At 37.7% G+C, this 21,579-nt stretch overlaps 1 protein-coding gene and 1 long non-coding RNA gene across 12 annotated transcripts in view; both read left to right on the top strand.

Annotated features, from left to right (window-relative positions):
• Positions 1-21,579, top strand: part of Pde11 (Phosphodiesterase 11) — a 101,209-nt gene that overhangs the window by 55,981 nt on the left and 23,649 nt on the right. For 3 of the 11 annotated variants that reach the window (XM_066281484.1, XM_066281483.1, XM_066281489.1), the window contains one exon: positions 7,835-7,924. The exons of 6 other annotated variants lie outside the window; for them this stretch is intronic. In XM_066281484.1, the coding sequence (XP_066137581.1) occupies positions 7,835-7,924 (90 nt within the window). Of the gene's footprint in view, positions 1-7,834; positions 7,925-15,366; positions 15,896-21,579 lie in introns of all 11 variants that reach the window. 2 more of the 11 variants (XM_066281488.1, XM_066281487.1) reach the window with 2 other exon arrangements.
• Positions 1,479-4,245, top strand: LOC136338783 (uncharacterized). The gene is made up of 3 exons (XR_010732019.1): positions 1,479-1,581; positions 2,411-2,533; positions 2,603-4,245. It is a non-coding gene; the product is annotated as an uncharacterized lncRNA (long non-coding RNA).

Below are 21,579 nucleotides of genomic sequence, written 5' to 3'. Positions count from 1 at the left end.
TGACAGTTTACCTCAATTATTATGTGCGGTATCAGCATCTTTCAAGTTTTTAATGTCTTTCCAAAAACCTATTATATCCTTGTCCTATCTATTATATCCCCGTTCTCCCTATTATACCCCTGTTCTACTTATTACGTACCAATCTAAAAAACTACAAAAGATTTTAAAAACCAATTCATGCCTTTTTAGATATACTTACTTGTCTCGGTAGGCACCTACCTATGCCTGTTAATATAAGAAAACAATCTTGAATCTTTTACGAAACCACTTATCGTCTTTACAGTTGATGGTTTATGGCCTTAATCGGGGTTTACTGGTATCGGTTAATCAGCAGTTTGGCCAGGTTTCACTGAGAAATTATCCCTTATTATCATCATTTGTATTGATAAACATCGAACTAGTTCTCCCTTTTTTTACTGTTCATCTGAACCGACGACCAAGCCGTGGACCAAGGTGCAATGCTTTTTAAGCAAATTCGAAAAATCTAGTCAAGTGTAATTAGGATGTGAGAAAACATGAATAAAAAAACGTTTTACGTCAGTATTCGTAGTTCAATATTTATTATCATTTTCGCAGACTGAACACACATATTAGAAATAGGAAGCAGCGCAACTTATGAGCCTATGAGCTTTGTAAGGATTAATCCGTCATAATTTTGATACAGCCCTCAAAGTTCTTGACATCTGATTTGTAGATCTTGTTTAAAACTATTACAAATGCATATGTGGATCACGTTTTAAATACAGGGTGTTCGAAAGAAGACTACAGATCCATTTTGTTTGATTTACCTTGAATTTATTTAAAAAAAATCAAAACAACCACTTTACGTATTGATGCTTGTCAAATGTAAATATACTGATGAAAACATGATGACAAAAAAAGGACGATTATTTGGGCTACTCCGTATCTGTGGTGAGAGAAGGTTTAAGGCGTATGGAAGACCTACTAGAAAATTATGGAATTCTTGATAGAGTATCGAACGTTCTAAATCTACGAAGAAATTTACTAAACATTCCAATAATCCTGGATAATTTCGTACTTATTTCAATTAAAATCGGGCAAAGCTTTAATAAAGTTCTTCTGATTGAAGTTTCTTGAAATAGGCATTAGCCCCCCCCGAGTCTGCATCAACTTTACTCATAGAAATAAAAGGACTTTTCCTCTTTTTAATTCCTTGAAACGATTTTTCAATTATCCACATCTATATCAATCTCAAGGGAATTCCCCAAAATTACCTCTAAAAATATAGCGTCCATTAAGTTTTAGTGTCAATGTTAAGGCATTGAAATGTTAATAATTATTATGTATTCTTTCACAATTATAGACAACAGATTCGCTGACCTTCCTTGTTCTGAAAATCAATTGTGCTTATGTTAATGCACAATTTCATTAACTCCTCCTTGACATCCGAAAATGTGCCAAAAACCAGCGTATTTATCAACGTTGCGTCACGTATTTGCAATGTAAACCTTAATCCAAACAGATTTATTATGCACAAAGTTATTGTTGTCTTCTCTAGAACTGGGTGAGAAGAGTTTCCCGATACTTATTCAGCAGAAGAATTTGGAAAATATTCAAAAGGTACTTAGAAGGGACAATAATCTGCATGGTCCCTTCTGCTTGTTTTTGCTTCTCTTTGGGTTGTTGCTGGCCCTAGAGACAGACCTAAAATAGATTCACGATCATCCGAAGTTTGTGATTTATGAGGTGCTTTATCCCCTATCGACACATCCATAAAAGTTCCAATTTTAACTTATGATCTTTTTGGTGTGGATATTACTGAGAAATTTATATGGCGAATTTTTCGGAGTTCGGCTTGTATAAAATATGACTTCCTTTATCTTCGAATGGGGCTAAAACTCAATAGGGGCTATCTAGCAGCCAGACAAAAAAGCCAAAATATTCCTGGTCCTGACACCGTCGTTTATACAACGCTTGTAAAAAGTATTGCAGACGTTTATAACTTTAATAAACCTGATATATTTTTAAAAATGTTTAAACACATATAATTTTATTTTATAAAAGGTATTTCATGCATTACTTTCGATGTTCATATTTGTTACTATTATACAGCTACTCCTGCTCTTTTGATTTTCAAACGGAAGCATTATTAATGGCAGGTTATCTCATAGAGGTTGTACTCAGAACTAAAATTAGGTTTGCAGTTTCGTTATAAAACAAACTTATTAGATACAAAATGATGCAACTTTCTATTAGAGCAAACAAAATTGAAATTCCTACAATACATGCTCAAATTGGGCTCCAGTAACAATTTAGCGATGCCTCTGTCGTTCTTCGAACTCCATTGTCCAATTATCCAGCGTTGCTTCTGTTATTAATCCGAATTTAACCTCTAACACGTAAATCATCCTAAATTTGATGGCCGATTTTTGTAAACGGAACCTTTCAGAGACCCCAGAAAAAAATCAAGAGACGTCAGATCTGGAGATTGCGGCGGCCTCTCCATTGCGTCTCCGCTACCGCTCCATCTTCCAGGAAAAATCTCACTGAGATACCCTTTCACATCAATAAGGTAATGCGTTGGAGCACCATCTTGTTGAAAACCAAATATTATTGAGTACTTATGTCCCATTTTCTCCAGGAAATATTACGGAGATTGAAGGAACGATTTCGTTTTGTAATAAGGGCAAGTACGATGCGTTGTTTAAGTTCCCCTGAATGAAAATTGGACCGATGTCGATTATACCTGGCTGGATGGGGGTGAAAAATTTTAACATAAAAATTATGCATTAAATGCTTTAAGAAAATGAAATTATACGTTTTTAGCCTTCTTGTTTAATATTAGGTTTATGAGAGTTATAAATGTGTTTCAATACTTTTTGCAAGTGCTGTATGTATCAAGAGTGACCGCAGCACCGACTATGTCATGTTAGGGGTGAAGCATGAGTACCTGCATCTAGAGGGAGCGATAGATGGTCGCAAACGTTTTCAGCGGCCTTCTGCGCGTCTTTTTCGGCCCTAACACACTTTGCCAGGCATTTACACCAAGTTTACTGAACTTAAAGCAATAAAGCAAACAAGCGACGTTTCTCCGAAAGCTATCGGCACACTAAATCAGCTTTTTATGTCGATGCTCAATCCGGGGATTTAGCGATCTGGATATATCTCGCTCTTTATTTATTTATACGTATTTCTGGGATTATTCAATTTATGTTGTTCTAGTAATTTTACTGTTAATTACACAGAATTCCCAATGAGGATAATAATCTGCGTAAAAGATTAAGGTGTAAAGGAACAGATTACACGAGGATGAAAAAGATTAAGGGCGCTAGCCTTGAGGGAGATTATTTCATCAACGGGGAGAATTGATGCAAGCAGGAAGTGGCGGGGGGATTTTGCTGGTGGGACTGGGACCTGAACTGAAACCATGGAGAAGCATGCGAAAGAGAACGAAAAATAAGTAAATAAATAAGCTTCACGAACTACACAAGTTCGGAGTGAAGCCTGGAACCGATTGCTGCGTAAGGGTGGAAATGATCAACTGCCTCACTCAGTCACTTAAAACGATTATTTCCAGAATCCCAAGAACCAGCGCTAACATGATTTTCCCATAGTATTAAATCGAATTTTCACACGTGCACCGCTGACTTAAAAAATTGCTCGAGCTCAGGGCTGGAAAAACCGAATTTCCACGTGATAATAATAGTTCCCTGTGCTAAATTATACAACATACGTATCTCTTAAATTATAATTATCTACTTAGCTACCACGGTTTGGAATCATATTCGGTTTTAATGACTGCGGTGTTTGGGAGAATTTGAGATGAGCGTTGAGTAACGGAGTGTGATTTCGGCACATAACGACTTTGTTTGTCTATTCGGCAATACTGTTGCTAAAACGGTCTCAAACAATTAGTTTTAATAAAGAAGCCTCGGTTTTAATGGAAACAAAGTGCATATTCCTGGCACATCAAATTGGGAGGAGTAGGTCAGTGCCTGCTTTCCAGGTTCCTATAGAGCCGCGTTGCTACGCGAACAACTTTAATCTAGTCTGGAAGTTTTTGATTTGTCATCATGTGATTTCATTGCTCTTCAATACCACAAAACTACTAAATACACAAAAGTGGAATTGGCTTTGTTTCGCCAGCAAATCCATGATTGAAGTTATTTTATCATAAGGGTGGTAAATAGGTTATTACGGCATGCGAGTGAACCTTGAAACCCGATCCGGTGAGGCGACCAATCGTTCGGAGCGATAGCTACCAACCGAGTACCACATACATCATACAGGGCGCTTCCTAAGCATATAAGAGACCTTCAAGGAGATATTCCTCCGAAGTTTTCAAGGATGTGTACTGTGCTTTAAGATTATGATCAGTGCAGGTGTTCGTAAGTAGGAAATGTGGAATGAACTACATGTGGCCTCCTCGCATGGCTGCATCTTTGTACCTTCGATTGGATTTTGTAAAAGGGTTTCGAAGGTCTGAACATCACTAGTGTCAAAATTTTCCAGCAACTCGGGAGAAGAAAATTTCGCACATATTTTGTATTTCATGCAAGGTTTCTGAAGACATGTGACATGTCTGCTGAAGTGAAGCAAAGGTAAAGAGACATTTTCCTGTATTACGTGCATGAATCCTGCTTTAATTAGCAGGCTTTCATAATCACTCCCCCGAAACTAACTCGTGTTACGTCTAATCAACTACAAATTTCGCACAGAATGCATATGATGGAAACGTGAAACCCACTACATTTCACTCTCAATTCAACACCTCGCACGTGCCCCTAAAAGCTTTGTCTCAAAATTTCCAATAAAACGGCTTAGGATAGGTCAGTCCATCACTTAATGCGATTTACTGGCATTCAGGAACGTGCATTAAACTTTGTCTCCATCTCAGACCTATAAATCATTGTGTTTTTCTTTTGTCCCCCATTTTTTTTTAAATTGACCTTGTGCACATACACTGCTAAGCTACTAGCTTTCAAGACCTATATCTCTGTTTTCGTTTTTATCCATTATAATGTCATCAGGTCACTTTGGAAAAACAAGTCAACGTTGAAATTCAGGTTTTTTCTAGTCTACGTGCAGTTACTAATCCAAGATATGAAAATGGGGAGACCTGTGGCTATATCATCATCTTCACGATCGTCGGTGTCATCATCATCATCATTATCATCGGTATCATCGTCATCATCAGCATCGTCATCTTAAATATAAAAATCTACATCACGATTCCACCGTCACTACCGGTGCCATCTAAGAGATGCTACCGATGAATCTTTATACTATTTTACAAGCGACTTTTGGACGAAGTTGATACAAGATGAATAGATGAGAGTGGAATGATGCTCGGACAGTTAGGAGTTTCATAAGAAATAGGTCCATTCAAATTTGCTTTGGTGTCACTTATAGTTGAAATAACTTCGTATAAAGAAGCTATGCTTCTTTAAAATTGATACAGGTTAAAAATACATTTCCGTGTCAGTGTATTAACGTAGGTATATAAATGGATCGACCTTCCGGATAAATTGCAAATGGAAAAATAACTTCCCCTGTAGCTATTGCGTCTCGGGGCGCAATTTTCCGGCTATTTGTCGCCGTTGCATTGACGTCATTCTACCATGATTCATTGTAATGAAAGAGAGGACTGCGTAGATACTTGTACGTTTTACTCGTAAATTTCCGCCTCTCTGGGACTATAAAATGTCGAGGAAGTCGATTGATTAATATATATTTCAGGTGTCGTAAAATTATTTGCGTCAGCGACCTACAACTGGACGCAAATTAGCATTCCACTGTTTTTTACTTTTTTTTTAAACGTGCCCATGCATTAAGAAAACTAATTTTGTGAAGATTTCCAAAGGGGGATAAATCTGAACCGCACAACCAAAGAATAAAGCAAGAGCCAAATCAATATCCATTTACGTAACTTCGATACATACAGATCGAACTTCCAACCTTCAAGCTTTACTTTTTCCCATTACTTCTCTTCCATCCACTTTCCTCTTCATCTGCGACATGGAATTCGAGTTATCTAATAGTCCTTCATTCTTTCGTCCTCTATGCTGCATTTTCCATTACAACTGATTCGCTCTCTAATCTTCTTACCTGAACTCACGTAGCCAAGAAGTTTAGACTTTGTAAAGCGAAATGCTCCAGCCATTTCAGCCAGAAGTTATGCTGAACTGATATGAGATGGAAACGAAATGTTCAGGCAGCTGATGCGGGTTGGGAGTGCTTCCGGCGCTGACATGAGACGGAAATGGAACGTTGGTGGAACTGACATGATTTGGAAACGGAACGTTTACGGAACTGATATGAGATGCAACGGAACGTTGGCGGAACTGATATGAGATGGAAACGGAACATTAGTGGAAATGATATGAGATTGGAAATGGAACATTCGTGGAACGAATATGAGACGGAAATGGAACGTTTACGAAACAGATAAGAAATGAAAGCAGAACGTTTACGAAACTGATATGAGACGGAAAAGAAACGTTTCTACTGAACTGATATGGGATGGAAATGGAATGTTTGGTAAATTGATAAGAGATGGAAACGGGACGTTTACGGAACTGACATGAGACGGAAATGAAACGTTTCTACGGAATTGATATGGGATGCAAATAGAATGTTTGGTAAACTGATAAGAGATGGAGACGGGACATTTACGGAACTGATATAAGATGGAAACGAAATGTACATCTTCAGTGCCGCTCATTTAATGAAATAAGCTCCAATTTGTGTCACGACACAGTTGTTTTTTCTTTCCTTCCTAAATCAGCAAATATGTCCAATTACTCGAAATCTCCATGTCACAGCTAAATGCATTTCAATTAAGAAGAGACAATAAAACTCGACTTTTAACTTCTAAATCTAATAAAGGGGAAATTAATCGAATTGACTAATACAATGATTTGTCCCCTCGGATTGCAAATTGAATCAAAACCATCTGTTCGGAGAATGACTGTAAATTTAAATTGTTTGGTTCATAGGTGTAGTACACTCAGTTTGATAAATTTATTTCAAGCTTCTAGAGGTGCGATTTCTCGCACCTAAACCGTTTTATGAAAGACATGCGATATTTGCAAGTGAGTAATCATTAGTTGTTGGTAGTGTCTGAAGACCCGCTTCGAATTACTGCAATTTTCTTTTGATTATATTCCCATTAAGATTTGAAAAAAAAAAAATGCCGACTACTACTAAATCCTGTTAGTAACTGCGCTTTAAAACCAACTAAATCGGTTTTTGATTGGTTCAGTTAGTGTTTAATTTCTCGGTCACTGAGCGAAGATGCTGGGCCAGTGTGAACAAACCTTGATTGAGAACTGAGAATATATATATTAAAAAAAATAATAATACAGAAGCCATCTACACGCGCTCAAATATCCTTAAATGGCGGGTACCAAACTGGAACCCGTTTCTTTAAAAGCTTATTAGCATAATGAGGATAGTCCCAGGAAATTAGGAAAAGGTTTTGACCTGAATCTTATGTAACAGCCGTGCACCGTCTGAATGGTCCGCGACTTAGCTTAAAGGATCACCATGAATTATTAAAAGTGTAATAAAATAAACATATTTTAGAGTTAAATTAGTCATACATTCAGCTACCTCCACGGCTTTTGTGTAATTTGTGGTTCACCTTTACAAATGATTTACATATTTGTGAGTTAGCTCCATTGGGGCGAAGAAGTGGGGACAAGAGAGGCCTTGGTATAAGAAAAAAAGCACCTCTTGGTAAAGTGGATTTTTTTAATTTGTAGTCTTGTGCGGACCCCGTATTGTTGTAATTAAAAATTGTTGAATATTTCAAGTAGAATAGAAAAATGTATTTAATTTATGGTTGATTGATTGAGTGGTATTTCAACAGGAAAAACCGGGCGAACGTTGCAAGTGGACGGGGTGAATGAGGAAAAACGTTACAAAAATTTCCGAGGATTGAGAAAATTGGGCATTGCAGGTACTACAGATAAGTTTTTGTGTCACTGTGTGAGTAGATTCCTATATTCAACCCATTTTCCATTCTTCATAGCCGTTTCAGCCAAGCACTCTCTAAGTATACTTAAAGTTAAACTACCCTTAAGTAAAAAATCCTATGTTATTTAAGGGCCTCATAACTCGAGCGTACTTAAACTTTGCCTGGTGCAAACGACTCTTAATGGATCTGTCCTGCGAAGAGCTTTCTGTAAATAATATTCTTGAGTCTTTTGAGTGTTAGATAGTTGAGCTAGAGCTGCTTTCCCTTTGGTTCTCCTTGTTTCTTGTAGGGTTGTAAGGTTTGGTGTTTGGCTTATGATTGGTGGTAGGTAAGAGGTTTCGTCCGAATCTCATAGTGTGCAACGTTAAAGAAGAAATAAGAGGAATGTTTTAGAAACATTCATGAGATAGCTGATTTTAATTTGTTAATTTTCGTCGAAAAGACGAACTTCTTTTCAATGATTTAGAAGAAAACGAACGTCGCGTTATAATTGAAACCATTGTTGGCCGCCATATATTAGTGCCATGTATGACGTCATTTTGCCTTAGATATATGAAGATATTGAGATCCCCCATAAGACAAGAGGCGTAAGACGCAATGGTGGTCACTCCCTTCTAATTTCACTGCCATCGATTAGGGTCTCATTTGCTAAGAAGCGGGCTGACAACTACAGAAAACAATGCTATGTCCAGTTTCTCGAAGTCACCGAATTTTTTTCATTTTTTTGAAGATCCTCTGAGTGTACATAACTAGATTTTACTCGCGAAAATGGAAGGGGCAGTTTTGGGCGAATTCGCTTTTTCCGAGCTTCGTGTACAATTCTTGCGACTGTACATCTAAATTACATGTGCGCGCTAGGTCTTAGATAACAGCCTATGGTGCACAGATTTGCGTCTCAAGTCAGTTATTTGCTCACTTGGTTTTTAGCAGTTGTGGGAAAGTTTGGGAGGTAATTTTAATATATTTCAAATAAATTTGTAATTTTATTTATAATGCTGTTTTGTTGCAAAGTTACGATAAATTCCTACAACTAACAATCTTCCAAAAGCGTCCAGAGACATTGATCAACACGGCCTATTGCAATCCTTTTCGCCTCTATAAATCGTTTTCTGAACGAAATGACGACTCCAAATGAAATTTGTCGAGTTTCCCTTCGGCCCTCCACCCCTTCCTCCTGGTGATGCTTTCCAATTCCAGCAGGCAATTACATACATATTTCAATTCACTATTTTTCCAGTGTTCGTTTTTTTGCCCATTAATCGCCCCCTGGATGGATAAACCTCATTTAAAATCAATATAATGCGTATGCTTCGTTGGGTGTTTTCATGCCAACCTTGAAATAACTCGTCTAGAGTCAAGTCTCGCCTAAAGTGCTTAATTTGAATGCCAATTAATTTCTAGGCAATTACGAACAATTATCACAATAAAAATTGTAATTAGTCGAGAAGTTTACGGTTGGGGAAAGTCAAGCATCTCCTTGATCCGGACGAAATCCTGGAATCATCTCTGCTGTGTTGGCGGATATTTAATCCTTGAAATTCCTCTTTTAGTACTATATATAGATCTCAGACTTGAGGGGGAGTTTATTAACCCCCGCTTGTTATTCCCATTTCCAGCCATTCACCTCAGGTACTTTAGCTTTCCAGTTGGAGAAAACAAGGCACGAATAGAAAAGTCGAGGTCTTGATTCCAGTTGCCACAGCTAATTCGTGAAACATTTAGTTATGTATATAACAGCAAAAATTACGGCAATTATTATTGTTTCCGAGCGGTTTATCTAGCAGCAGACGTCCCGACGACAAATACGAATTACACATGCAGGAGTCGATGGATAAATTCAGGATGCAAAGTAATTATTGAAACACGATATTAACGTATTTGCAATTGTAAATGTTTACGAGAACTACAATTCAACGGTTAGAAAGTTTGGTTTGATAAGCCAGGAACCAAGACAGCCGAAAGTCTGGATATTCCGCATTTTCGTTGCTCGCAACTGACCGCGTTTCCACAGGAAATATCCAGACGTATTTAAAAAAACAACGAAACAACCGGCTAAAAGCACGCAGAAATTGCGGTTATGAATGTAATATTATTATTATTATGTGTGGCAATTAATCTACGAGCGTAATTTAGCGTTTCAAAGTAATACATCGTGACATTTAATGATATATCAGAAATTAAGACGTGGCGCCTGGTTTGATAACCGATTATCGTTTGTATATGGCTAAAACCAGTTCTTACCCATACATAATATGTGCTTTTTTATGATGTAGAGAACGTGTTATTAAAGTGTCAATTAGGGTGATGTAAACGCAGACGGAATGTGTCAGAATAATTGCACGAGGCTGAAGGAGTTGTGTAAAAGTGGTAGATGTGGAACAAATCAATGTAAAATCAAAAAAAAAATGGCGTTATGTTACTTCCTCAATCCACGGGGCTGATTTTGCATACCATCTCGCAGTTCCTTGACAAAAAGGCGAAGGAAACAAAAAAAAGCGAAACTGGGTTACTCTTCTGCGGTTTCTGCGGGTTCTCTCAAATAAGTTTCTCTTAAAAATAGCCGACTCGGTTCGCCTCCCGAACTTCGCCCCCGCTCATAACTTCGTTACTTAAGTAGTAATCGCCGAGCTGACAATTTATTCGAAATGAACTGCTTTGTCCCCACCCTCACAAAAACTCGGTACAAACAAAATTTTTTTTGAAGCAAAGCAACCTCCCAAGGACAAAACACCCCCCCCCCCCCCCCCAATCAGCGGCAATAAAAACATATTCCCCAGCCAAAACAACCTCATAAAGGCCCTTTGAGAGCCTCAGCAGGGCGAAGCGCATGTCGCATCTCAGGCTTCCCCTCGAGTTTCTTATTTTATTAAATTCGTTAATTGCCCTAATTGTTTTTTGCTTTGGGGTGCCCGAAAAGGGCCCAAAAATCATTTTAGGATGCCACACCACTTGAAAATCATGTCTTGAAGGCCGCAATTTTTGCCGCCCTTGGCAAAGTAATTCCTACGAGCAGGAATACTTAATTGCACATCCTAAATCATGGGCCACAAATTGCGGGAATCAACCGAATTTTCGATTAAGTTAGAAAACTGAGCAAGAAATGAGATCTTAAATCTCTCTTATCTCTAAAGAAACCAATAACATTTAACCTCGGAGTATTGTTTGATGTAGTCCCCTGCCGACTTTGTCTCGTCAATGATTCAATAAGATTACACATATTGAATCTTCTGGCTTTCAGCTTTTCAATTTTGATAAAAAAAAACCTCAACAAACGGAGCCTCCGTGTTCGGCCCCTCCCATTTGAACGTAGTAATCATGCACCTGAAAGAGGCATATGTGTTTGAATTTAGGTTAGTTTAGGCTCTCCAACGGTTTGGCCCAATGGATCAGAAGATTTGAAAGCAGAAACTCACAGGTTCGGTTACCTAAAAATTGCTTAGATAAGAAACAAGATCCCCTCAGGGACTCTGCTTCTTGCTGACGATGGTCCACTTTTGATTAGTTTGCTTTGTGTTTGGATCAAAAAAAGCAACAGAGTATGGTAGTTCAGGTTAGTTTCTCCTGTTGGGCTGCTTCATTAGCTTGCGAGGGAATGATAGATTCGAATCAGATTTTTTTTCTATGCCACGTCTATTTCAAAAGCTCTTTGGTTCTAGGTAACGGTCACCATTTAGCCAAGTTTGAATCACTTTCTCACTAAGAGGTGTTCAGAAATTACGCAGTAGGATAATCACAATTATCTGATATGCTCAGTAATTTAGAAAATTGGTCCACGGGGAACCACTGACTAGCACATAAATTTCTAAAGAATACACTAATACCCATGTGGTTGCAAGATGTTTTATTATAATTTGCAACGAAATAACCTTTACATTTTCATTTTATGCATATGCGTCACTGTTTCTTGATATTGCAATGTGACCTGTGGCATGGAGAATTAATAATCGGTTTTTAATTCAAAATAATCTTGGAATAAAGCCATGCAATTCTAAGTTCGCAGAATTTTATTTTAGCATAGGTCGTGCTGTATCTCTCTTAATAAAATATCAGTGTAATTACTTGGGACAGGTCAGATTCGATGGAACACATGTATGGAAATCTATCTTATTTATTATACAATTTGCTGGTGCGAATTCTCCACAAAGACTCGATGGCATTTTAAATGTTTATGTATGTAATACTTCGCGCCTGATTCCAGATGGTCGTTCACTGTAACATCTCGAAGATCGGTTTCGCTTCTAATAGATCTCGCGAGTTCGGATAATTAAACGCAGGTAATATCAACGGCAAGCCGGTTGGGCCTCTAGAAAAGTATTCCACTAGCGCCATCTAATGGTGACCTTATGCCCCTCCAGATAGGAGTCTGTCGTGTCGCCTCCTAGATGACGCTGGCAGAATATTTTCCTGCAGGTCGAACATGACTGCTCTTGATATTTTCGATTTCTACGTGTTGTGTTCAATAAACACAACATCAGCTTTTATTTTAACCGTCAATACTCGACAATTAATTAATAACCCAAGTTAATCGCACAGTTGCCAAAAGTGGAGGAATCAGGTATCGGATGCAAGGGGAAGCTTGGCCGATATGGCAACGCTGGAACCTATGTCAATGTGCTTTTTTTTATGAAAATTACTCAATTCAAGCATCATGTCAAGAATATTTGGCTGACACCGATAAAGTCTGTTTAAATGAAAACGCGCCAATTCAGAGCCATTCCAGGCCATTAACATGGAGGTAGTTTTTATGAGGGCAACTTTCCTTTGAAGTATAAAGAAATCGGACTTTAGCAAATATTTAAGTACGCCTTTCTTAATAAATGCAGGAAGTTAACATTGAAATGTTAATTTACCGGTAGAATTTTCTGACCCATGTAATTTGATGTCTATGACCTAATTTTGGAATAGGATACCGAGGATATCTACCAACAGGTGTTAATTGCATTAATTGAAATTTCATCAAGGCCCATAAATGGATCAGTACGACTCCCCGGAGTATTGGAGTAAATAAATCCCCCATGTCAACCCCGTAAAGGTAAAAAAGACCAGCTCCAAGTACGGTGCACGCAATATACCATGGCAAAGGCCCATAAATATCCCATGCTGTCTCTTGGATTGCCGAGAAGCCATTAACGTATCTAAAACGAGTATGCAAATGATTGTGTGCCTTGTTGCTAACTTCGCACGGTACATCTGTAATCAAATTACTCTTCAATCTTAAACGCATATCTTATTAGTTTTGTTACGTGTAACGTGCGTACTAAGCTATGCGGTATTGCTTTATAATGTATGCTCAACCATGTAATGGCTCTTAATAGACCGTTTACTGCAAAAAATTAAAGATATTCCACTTCAATCACTTCTCGCGATGGTTAGTCTCGAAACGCAGAAATTGTTATTCAAGAGTTGTTCTAGAATTCAGTGTTGTTTCCGCTGTGTTAAGAAGAGCTGGTAGGGCCACATAGAGTCTCCTGGGACCAGTTCAGCCTAAGATGCCACTAGGACCCAGAGAGTAGATAAATGAAGCAAAATAGTGAATTGCACTGCTTTAAAGGCTCTTTACGCCGACTTTACCTAAACCAGAGTCAAGTTTAAGCGCGGCTTAAATTCACAGTTTTCCATATAGCGATGTCAGTTTAAGACTGACTAGGAATGAATACCAGCTTAGGGTTTTGACGATGGTGACAATGCTGATGATGATGAAGGTGACGATGGTGATGACGATAGTGACGATGATGATGGTGATGATGATCGTGATGATGACGATGATGATGATCTTTATTTCAAAAAGTGTGTCACAACAATTTAATACGTAGAAACGTTTTGCGAACGTTTGCGCATGGCGGTTTAAGCCAAGAAGCGTTGTTAACTTCGCGCAGGAACTACGATTGGCGCTTTAATGCAGCAATTGATCTGAATTTAAAAAAATGAACTTCCAAAAGTGGATGCACTCGTACAGTTTCCAAGCTGTGCACAAAGTGAAGACGTAAACTAACTGACCCCTGCACTGCCAAGGTTATTGACACATATTGAATGGGTATTGAATTCTGTTTATCATTGGGCGACGCAGTGTGGGATGGGCATGTCGTGAACATGTCTGCTTTTGTCTGGCATATATTGTTGTTTAGATATGAATGGAACGACTTCCCTCACATCATCGAACACGCAGCTTAAGCGCGTTTGAAAACCGATATTCTGCTAAATCATACATAAATCATTATCTGGTCATATGGTCGTAAAAGGATTCCTTAGCATCATTAGTTCTATCTAAGATGAAAGCTTAAAAGTTAAGTGATTTCTAATGGCAATAATTATCAATTCGGGTCTACCGACACGAAGAGCGTGCGATAGGAAAGTTTTCGTGTATCAGACGGCCACTGCAAAAGTTTCCATTTCAGTGCCATTCTATGTTAATAAGGTCGTAAAATTAGACATTGACATTGCATCACGGCAATAATTAAGGAGCAATTTTAAATCCTCTGTAAAAGGTTTAATTACGGGCGCCGTCTTGGTGCTTCCACGTACTTAGGGCCTTATTTCTATTGCTTCACAGTAATTGCTTCATTTTATGGCTCCGTTCGAGGTTAATGAAAAATGACGTTAAAAAAGTTGTATTGATGGAAGTACATCTTCGATGGAGACGGAAATAAAATTTTATGGCCGAGAAATGCTGGCCATAGCAGTATCGCAAAATGCATATTGAAAAAGCCTTTTTTTTTCAAAGGAGGTGGTAGTAGGGTTATTAATGAGTCTACGACCACAGAAACACTACACGATTGATTGTTTGCAAGAACAAGATCATTAATAAAATTTTGCAACACAGTAGCATCATAAATTCATATATTCACAAGTATAATTACGCAAACATCAAACCACTCTTAAAACGTTGAATGACAAATTATCATTTTCCTGTCGTACATCGCATATATGCGAGAAAAAATTGCATTCAACAATAAACTGAACTAAAGTATTCTGCTTTGTTTTTGCTTTTTTTTTAATTATTATTTCATTTTTTCCGTCTTCGTTTTTTGCTTCTTGTTTTGTTTTTTTATTTATTATTTCGTTCTTCCTTTTCTTTGTTTTCTTTTTTGTTTTTATTTCGATTTTTTTTGTTTAAAATTTTGTTTTTTTCTTGTTAAACAGTAACGGAAGTACGCGGAACGAAAATGAAAAAATCACTTGAATAAAAGTTTTTTTGGTTCCAAGATATTTGCTCGTCATTACCTATTGCGACAAGACAATCCATATTCTCACGTTCCAATCTCAATTATTCCATAAGTAACGTGTGCCAAAGATCTATGTAATTTTTGACGAGTTAAACGTTTCCAATTTTCAACGCGTTTTTAAAACAGAACTTTCGTCCACACTAAGGTTACAGGGGTAAGTGTAGCCGTGCGAAATTATGCAACCGTCCTTTTTACATCCAGATCTAAAGAGCAAATCGACTCCCTCAAGAAGCCTAGAATGCACCAAACCCACCCAGAAATCTTGGACCACTACGAACCAACCAGAGCTATCACGTCGTCGACCAAGTTCTTCAAGCGGCGGAAGGTCACCTAAACACTCGTCGTCACATAGCGCATAAGTTTACTCAAGCCATCAAAACGGCTTTGCCAGAGATAAACCATCGCAAAACCATTCGGAAAATCCACTTGACCTTGTTCAAACCGGCCAAAAAGACCGTTCAGCAGGAGTCGAACCTTCGCGAACTAAAATTGAACGGCGCTCGACAGTCTTCGTCTTTATCTTCGGGCCGTTCAGGCATCATCGGTAAAGCTTCGGGCGTGGCGGTGACCTTGAAAGAGTGGTGGCGCGATGTGGGGCTGTGCCCCAGCCGCCCCGCCCCTGCCGCAGCGGTAGGAGCGAGCGGGCGCAGCCGCATTCGACGGGGTCCTCTGCGATCCATGGGCCAGTCCTTTAGTATGTGCAAATTTAACAGTTGCAGGCAAAAAAAGAGTAAGTGGGTATTGTGTTTTTGCGCCTCAGAGCAAAACTGTAATAAGCGCAACGAATGCTACCCAGGGTTAGATTGTTTTTGCTTGAAAGAGTATATAATTTTGTATTGAGTTGTGAGAAAAAAAAAACCGAACTTAATGCAATTATGCTCTGAGGTAGAGAATTATAATAAAGTGTAGTGACATCACATGGACGATAAAGCAGCTGCAGTAGGAATTGCTAGCAATGTGAACAGTCCTTGATTTAGTGGAATTCGTTGCCTCACGATTGTTATCTAATAGATGGTTACTATGTAGTCGCTTACTCAATTTTAGTTTCTAATTCAAAGATTTTTCAGTGACTTTTAATAATTTAGCTAATTAGGTACCTACACAATAGTGCTAAATACCTGCCTTTATGTATAAAAATAAGTTTTTCCATTAAAATTCTGACGAATGCAGAACCGTATCTATTATTATTTGAAATTTAAAATACTTTGTAAAAAACAGGACCGTTTTAACAAAATTGATATTGATAAAAATGGTGAGTGTTATGTTATTGCCCTTTAAAATGCAGATCATTTTCCCTCATTGAAGAGTAACATTCAGTGTCCGCTTGTCTTTATAAATGTCAGTGATGAAAGTCATGAAAATGATAAATGTCAAAATTATGTCCAAGTACACGAGCATGTCAAAAATTTTGACAGATGTCAATCCAAGTTTTGTCAAATTTCGCGGTAAGAGAAGCCAGTACAGGGTACTCCGAAAACTTTTAAATTCAATTTTCAATCGTTTTATCCAATGTTAACCGTATTACTATAAATAAAAGCAGAAACTCATTTTCACATCAAAGGAAGTTTGAAGTTATTTTCTGCACCTTCATTGATGTCACGAGCTATATTTTCCTATCGACTGGGAAACTCGGCCTATTTCCGAGAAACTAGGGGAAAATAGAATATTTTAGGTAAGTTTCCACCGTCGGAAACTTCCACTTGAAACTGCACGAGCCTCTCAGGTTTGCCTATTTAGAGAAAATGACTACATTAATTCACCGGACAAAAGAAGGAGCCTGAGTGCTTTTAATGAAGATAAATGCCCGCAATATAAAAAAATCCAAGCTCGTTTTGGGGCGAAAAACGTCACTTGCATAATCAGGAAGGTTTTAAGTAAAATTTATTTATCATACCTTCTCCCTTGTGAGTTCGATTCGTATAAGTCGGTTTAAGCTAGTACACTAAAGATTATGTGTAAATTGATATCCGCGTATAACATGTATGTCGAAGAAGTCTGTTAATGGCAATCTCCATTAACAGACTTGAAGTGTCGACATTCACCTTTTTTATTGAAGCAACCGGATGAATTGATGGAAATTTAATCTCCACTTACGCACTACAATGATGTGAACCGCAAATCATCGAACGTCAGCACGGAGGAGATAATTTTTCATTCAAAATTGATGTAATAATTAGTCGTGTTATAAATTTCAAAGCTTTTCATCACTTCGGTGATTGTGTTGATTTATAGAAAAAGGAAGCTCGTGTTTGTTTTCGTGAAATTCAATAGATTTGGCATTTGATGGAAGCTGCATTCTAGCGTCACTGCGATAAAAGTCCTCAAGAAGAGCGTTGATCTTTACCCGATTCAAAAAAGTCCATTGTTCCTGAACTTTCCTTGCTTTGTTTTCCGTAGATAAACCATGAGCGACCCAGTTGTTCGAGGAGTTTTTTCGTATTAAATTAATGCAGTCTCGGTTAAAATTCGGGTTGAAATCCAATATCTGATGGATAATAAATTTTCCCAACTTTCCCCATATCTCTGGGTACATCTGAAAGTTGCAAACCGCGGGGGAAAACAGGAAGAATGTTTAATTACGTACCGGTATCGTTTTATTAATAATAAATCCTTGCATGTTGCTTTGTATTTCGTTATAAGTCCCGGAGGAATTCAATTTCAGGTGGAAATTGCTCACAGGAAATTGTCAGGAATTTTATCCATCAAATTTGCATGAATAAATCCCCTGGCGATCGACACTCCCCCCAGAGAAGTCAAAATTTGTTAATTTTGCCTTCTTCTCCGAGCAAAAGTTTTATGTTCAATTCATTAATTTAAAACTCGTTGTTATAAGTTTGAAACTCGTTGCCTTGAGTTTCGTTTCTGCCGTTTCCAACTTGGACACATTGTACACTTTTCTCAAGTTGTTTCCGTTTTACATTTTTCAGAATTATTTCACTTAGATCACCAAAAATACAACTTTTCTATGACGTTTTATTATTATTTTTTTCGTATCTCGCCTTGTTTTTGATGTTGAAATTAAATTCCACACTCTTGCACTTCTCTGAACCAGCTTAAAATACTAATTAAGAAATTCAAATAATTTAATTAAAGTTCAGTCTTCTCCTAAGTGATTGCCGAATTCTTTCCAACACTCCGGTATTGTTTTTTATTGAATTGCATCCATCACTTGCTCGATTTCCCAAGATTTCCTGAATGTGTACCGGAGAAACATCAACAAAGGGTTTCGGACGTACTCATAAAAAAATTTAATGGATTTAAATCCGGTGATCCAGGGGGCCATACGCCACCTCGATCAATCTAGATATTTTACCGCGTCATAATGCCTCATAATGTATAAGCCACTTATCATTTATTGTCAGTTCAAAAGGCAAGTTGCGTTTGCTCCAAATAAGTCAGCCACAATTCCAGTCCATTTCCAACTTTAACTTACAACGAAAACTGGTGTTGGAAACGATCTCCGTGAACCTCTAAACTAGGACCTTGAGTGCCTGGATCAAATCTATGTAATTGTTATTCTGTCTGGGCAAACACGGGCAGAAATAGGCAATGTCAAGGTTAAGTGTGTTGGGCCTGTAGGAAAATATTTTAACAGCGCCATCTGCCGTGCCCATTTTGCTACAATTTTGTTGCTCTCTATTATCGTCACATTATCACTATTTCCGATAATATCGCGTCCAGAACGCGACCATTATTGGCGTTTTCCACTCTCTGGAATCAGAGTCAGAAGAGGAATTTAATTTCATGGATGATCAGGGCGAGTAAGGCGATTCTCTAACAATGTTTATTTTGCGTTAGGCACTAAACATTGTTTGGCAAATTGCTAATCGATATACGCGAGCGGCGATAATTAAAGTCAAATAGCGGTCTCTGTTTTATAGATGCTGTTTCCGTGGCTGTTTCTCATAGCGCACTTTCCAGAATTAGCTCTGGAAATTGGGAGTTCACCCACGAAGATCGCTTAAACGCTGATTTTCCCTTGAAGATTGATCGAAATCTTAACCTTGAACTTATTTTGGCAAATGTAAAGTTATACGGTTCGTGCTCTTTGGTAAAAATGCAGAGTTTCACGCCATAGCGAATTTTTAAAGTCGGTGAAATACGTTCGATTTTAGTATCTTGCATAAACCAATTTATATTGCCAGAGTCTCGGATAAGTGTGTTTCACTAGGTCGCTTTGAATTATCGTGGCGGAGTAAACCATATTTGTTCTCTATACGTCTAGCATGATCCAGGAAAACATCTCGGAATGAGATGCGGGGAAAATCCGTGTTCTTGCATCAGGGAAATGACACGAGACAGTAGAATCATCATCAATCAATCGCACTGATGCTCTATTTTCGGAGCTTTCTTTTACCGCTCTAAAATGGTTTTGAGATTTGAAGAGCAATTTTGAGCGAATATTAATGTCCAGAGGGTTAGAGAAATGAGGGCGCTAATTGTAATCGATCAAAGATCATCTTCTATTTATTTTATACGAGTTCAATCAAAAAAGCAAAATAGCAAATTACTGCTTACAACATTTGTTATTGTTATTTAACGTTCAAAGTACTTGCTCAAAATGTCGTCAGTCGTTATCCAAACACAGTGCTATTCTTTGCATGAATGATCTCACCTGAACATGCGTGTCTTGCCTGATCGATTGCATTACACCGACAATACGTACCCTCAAATCATCTACGTTATTTGACCGATCTTCAAAAACTTGATCTTTTAAATGGCGCCAAAGGAAATAGTCCCCGGGATTTAAATCAGGTGGTCGAGCCGGCCAGTCTACTTCATCCAGCAAAAAATGAGTACTCCTTTTCTTTAAATGAAAATTTGTCATTTCCGAAATACGCTATTTACTTGATGCTTAAAACATACACAGGGTGTTTGCGTTATCTTGTTTTTCTGATTGAATTAAATCTTTTTATTAAAATAAAAAAAATAATTTTTTCTCGGATTTTTTCTTATTTAACTGGAATATAACTTGATATGTCTGAATGCGGAAATGAGCGTAGATGATGGTAGAAGTGAGTGGCATCATTCCATGCACTATATGACGTGCCCTGTATACGTAAGATTTTGTCACTATCTGCTTCTATTTGTAATGGATAGGCAATAATTGGTCCATTTACGAAATAAATTTATTTGAGTGAGTAATTTCATTATGAAGAAGTTGCAAATAAAACCGGCCTCACTGAATTTGACATGTCCCATTTATTTAAATTACAATTTTAATTTAGTTTTCCAGAATTATGTACGAATTAAATTAGATTCTCCGCCTTTCTTTTTTTTCGCAGAAAAAATATTTTTGCCCATACTCTAGTATATATATCACGTATTTTAGTATGCGTTACTAAGAAGACGATAATAGTGATTATTGTATCTTTGCCAGGAAACTAATATTCGAGTCGTTAACTGCACGTGCATACATAATTTGTTAGGACTTCGAGCCAAATCGATTTAATGAAGTACCCACCGATGTGAAATTATGTGTGGGAATGTCCACACTGCAATGTCTATTAATATGCCTTCCAAAACACGAATGTTTAGTAATTTGGGGATTTTGCCTTTATCTGCCTGGGTAAATCTGCAAGTTGCAAACCACTGCGGAAAACAGGATGATTTTTTTTTTATTACATACCGGTATCATTTTATGAATAAAAAATCCTTGCATGTTGCTTTGTTTTCCGCAATGAATCTCGGCGGCATTCAATTTTAGGTCGAAATTACTCACAGGAAACTGTCATGAATTTTATTCCGCGTATTTCCATCAATAAGCCCTCGGCCTTTCGTTACTCCTCCCAAAGACCCAAATTCATTAATCTCGGCTTCTTCTCTAAGCAAAACTTTTAAGCTCATTTTATTAACTTAAAACTTGTCATGAGTTTCAATTCCAATTTGGACACATTGTATATTTCTTGTAGGGCGTTCCCGTAAATCGTGCAAAATTCTGAACGTGGCCAATATCGAAATGCTTATAGTAATAATAATTAAGTATTGTTAAGGCTGACGGGGGCGGTCCTCCCAGGTGAGAGACAGAGGCAAAATAGGTTTAACATGACGCTCTCGATGAGTGATTTACTGCTAAATGTTCAGCAATTAGGAGATTTTGAGAGGCATTTGCGTAACAGCGGAATTGGAAAATATCGCTTTTCTCATCAATTTTGCACGCGACATTTTATTATTTTACTGTTTAATCTTTCATGTCACGTTTTATTTTTAAAAGTTGGTAGTTCTTCCCAATTTTTGTTTTAACGTTTTCTTTAATTCTCTTAGCACTTTTTATCCCTCTTTATTTCATTCGGTATGCAATGACTGCAATAAATTTCTGAGAATCTTAGCCAATCATACACATAAAAATTCGAGCGTGCGGTAAAGTTTCGTTTTCCGTACAAGTTAGGTAAACAACTACACGCGATTTCGTTG

This window comes from Euwallacea fornicatus, chromosome 4 (assembly GCF_040115645.1).
Source record: "Euwallacea fornicatus isolate EFF26 chromosome 4, ASM4011564v1, whole genome shotgun sequence".
Taxonomy (NCBI): Eukaryota; Metazoa; Arthropoda; class Insecta; order Coleoptera; family Curculionidae; genus Euwallacea; species Euwallacea fornicatus.
This window is presented reverse-complemented; position numbering and strand designations above follow the sequence as displayed.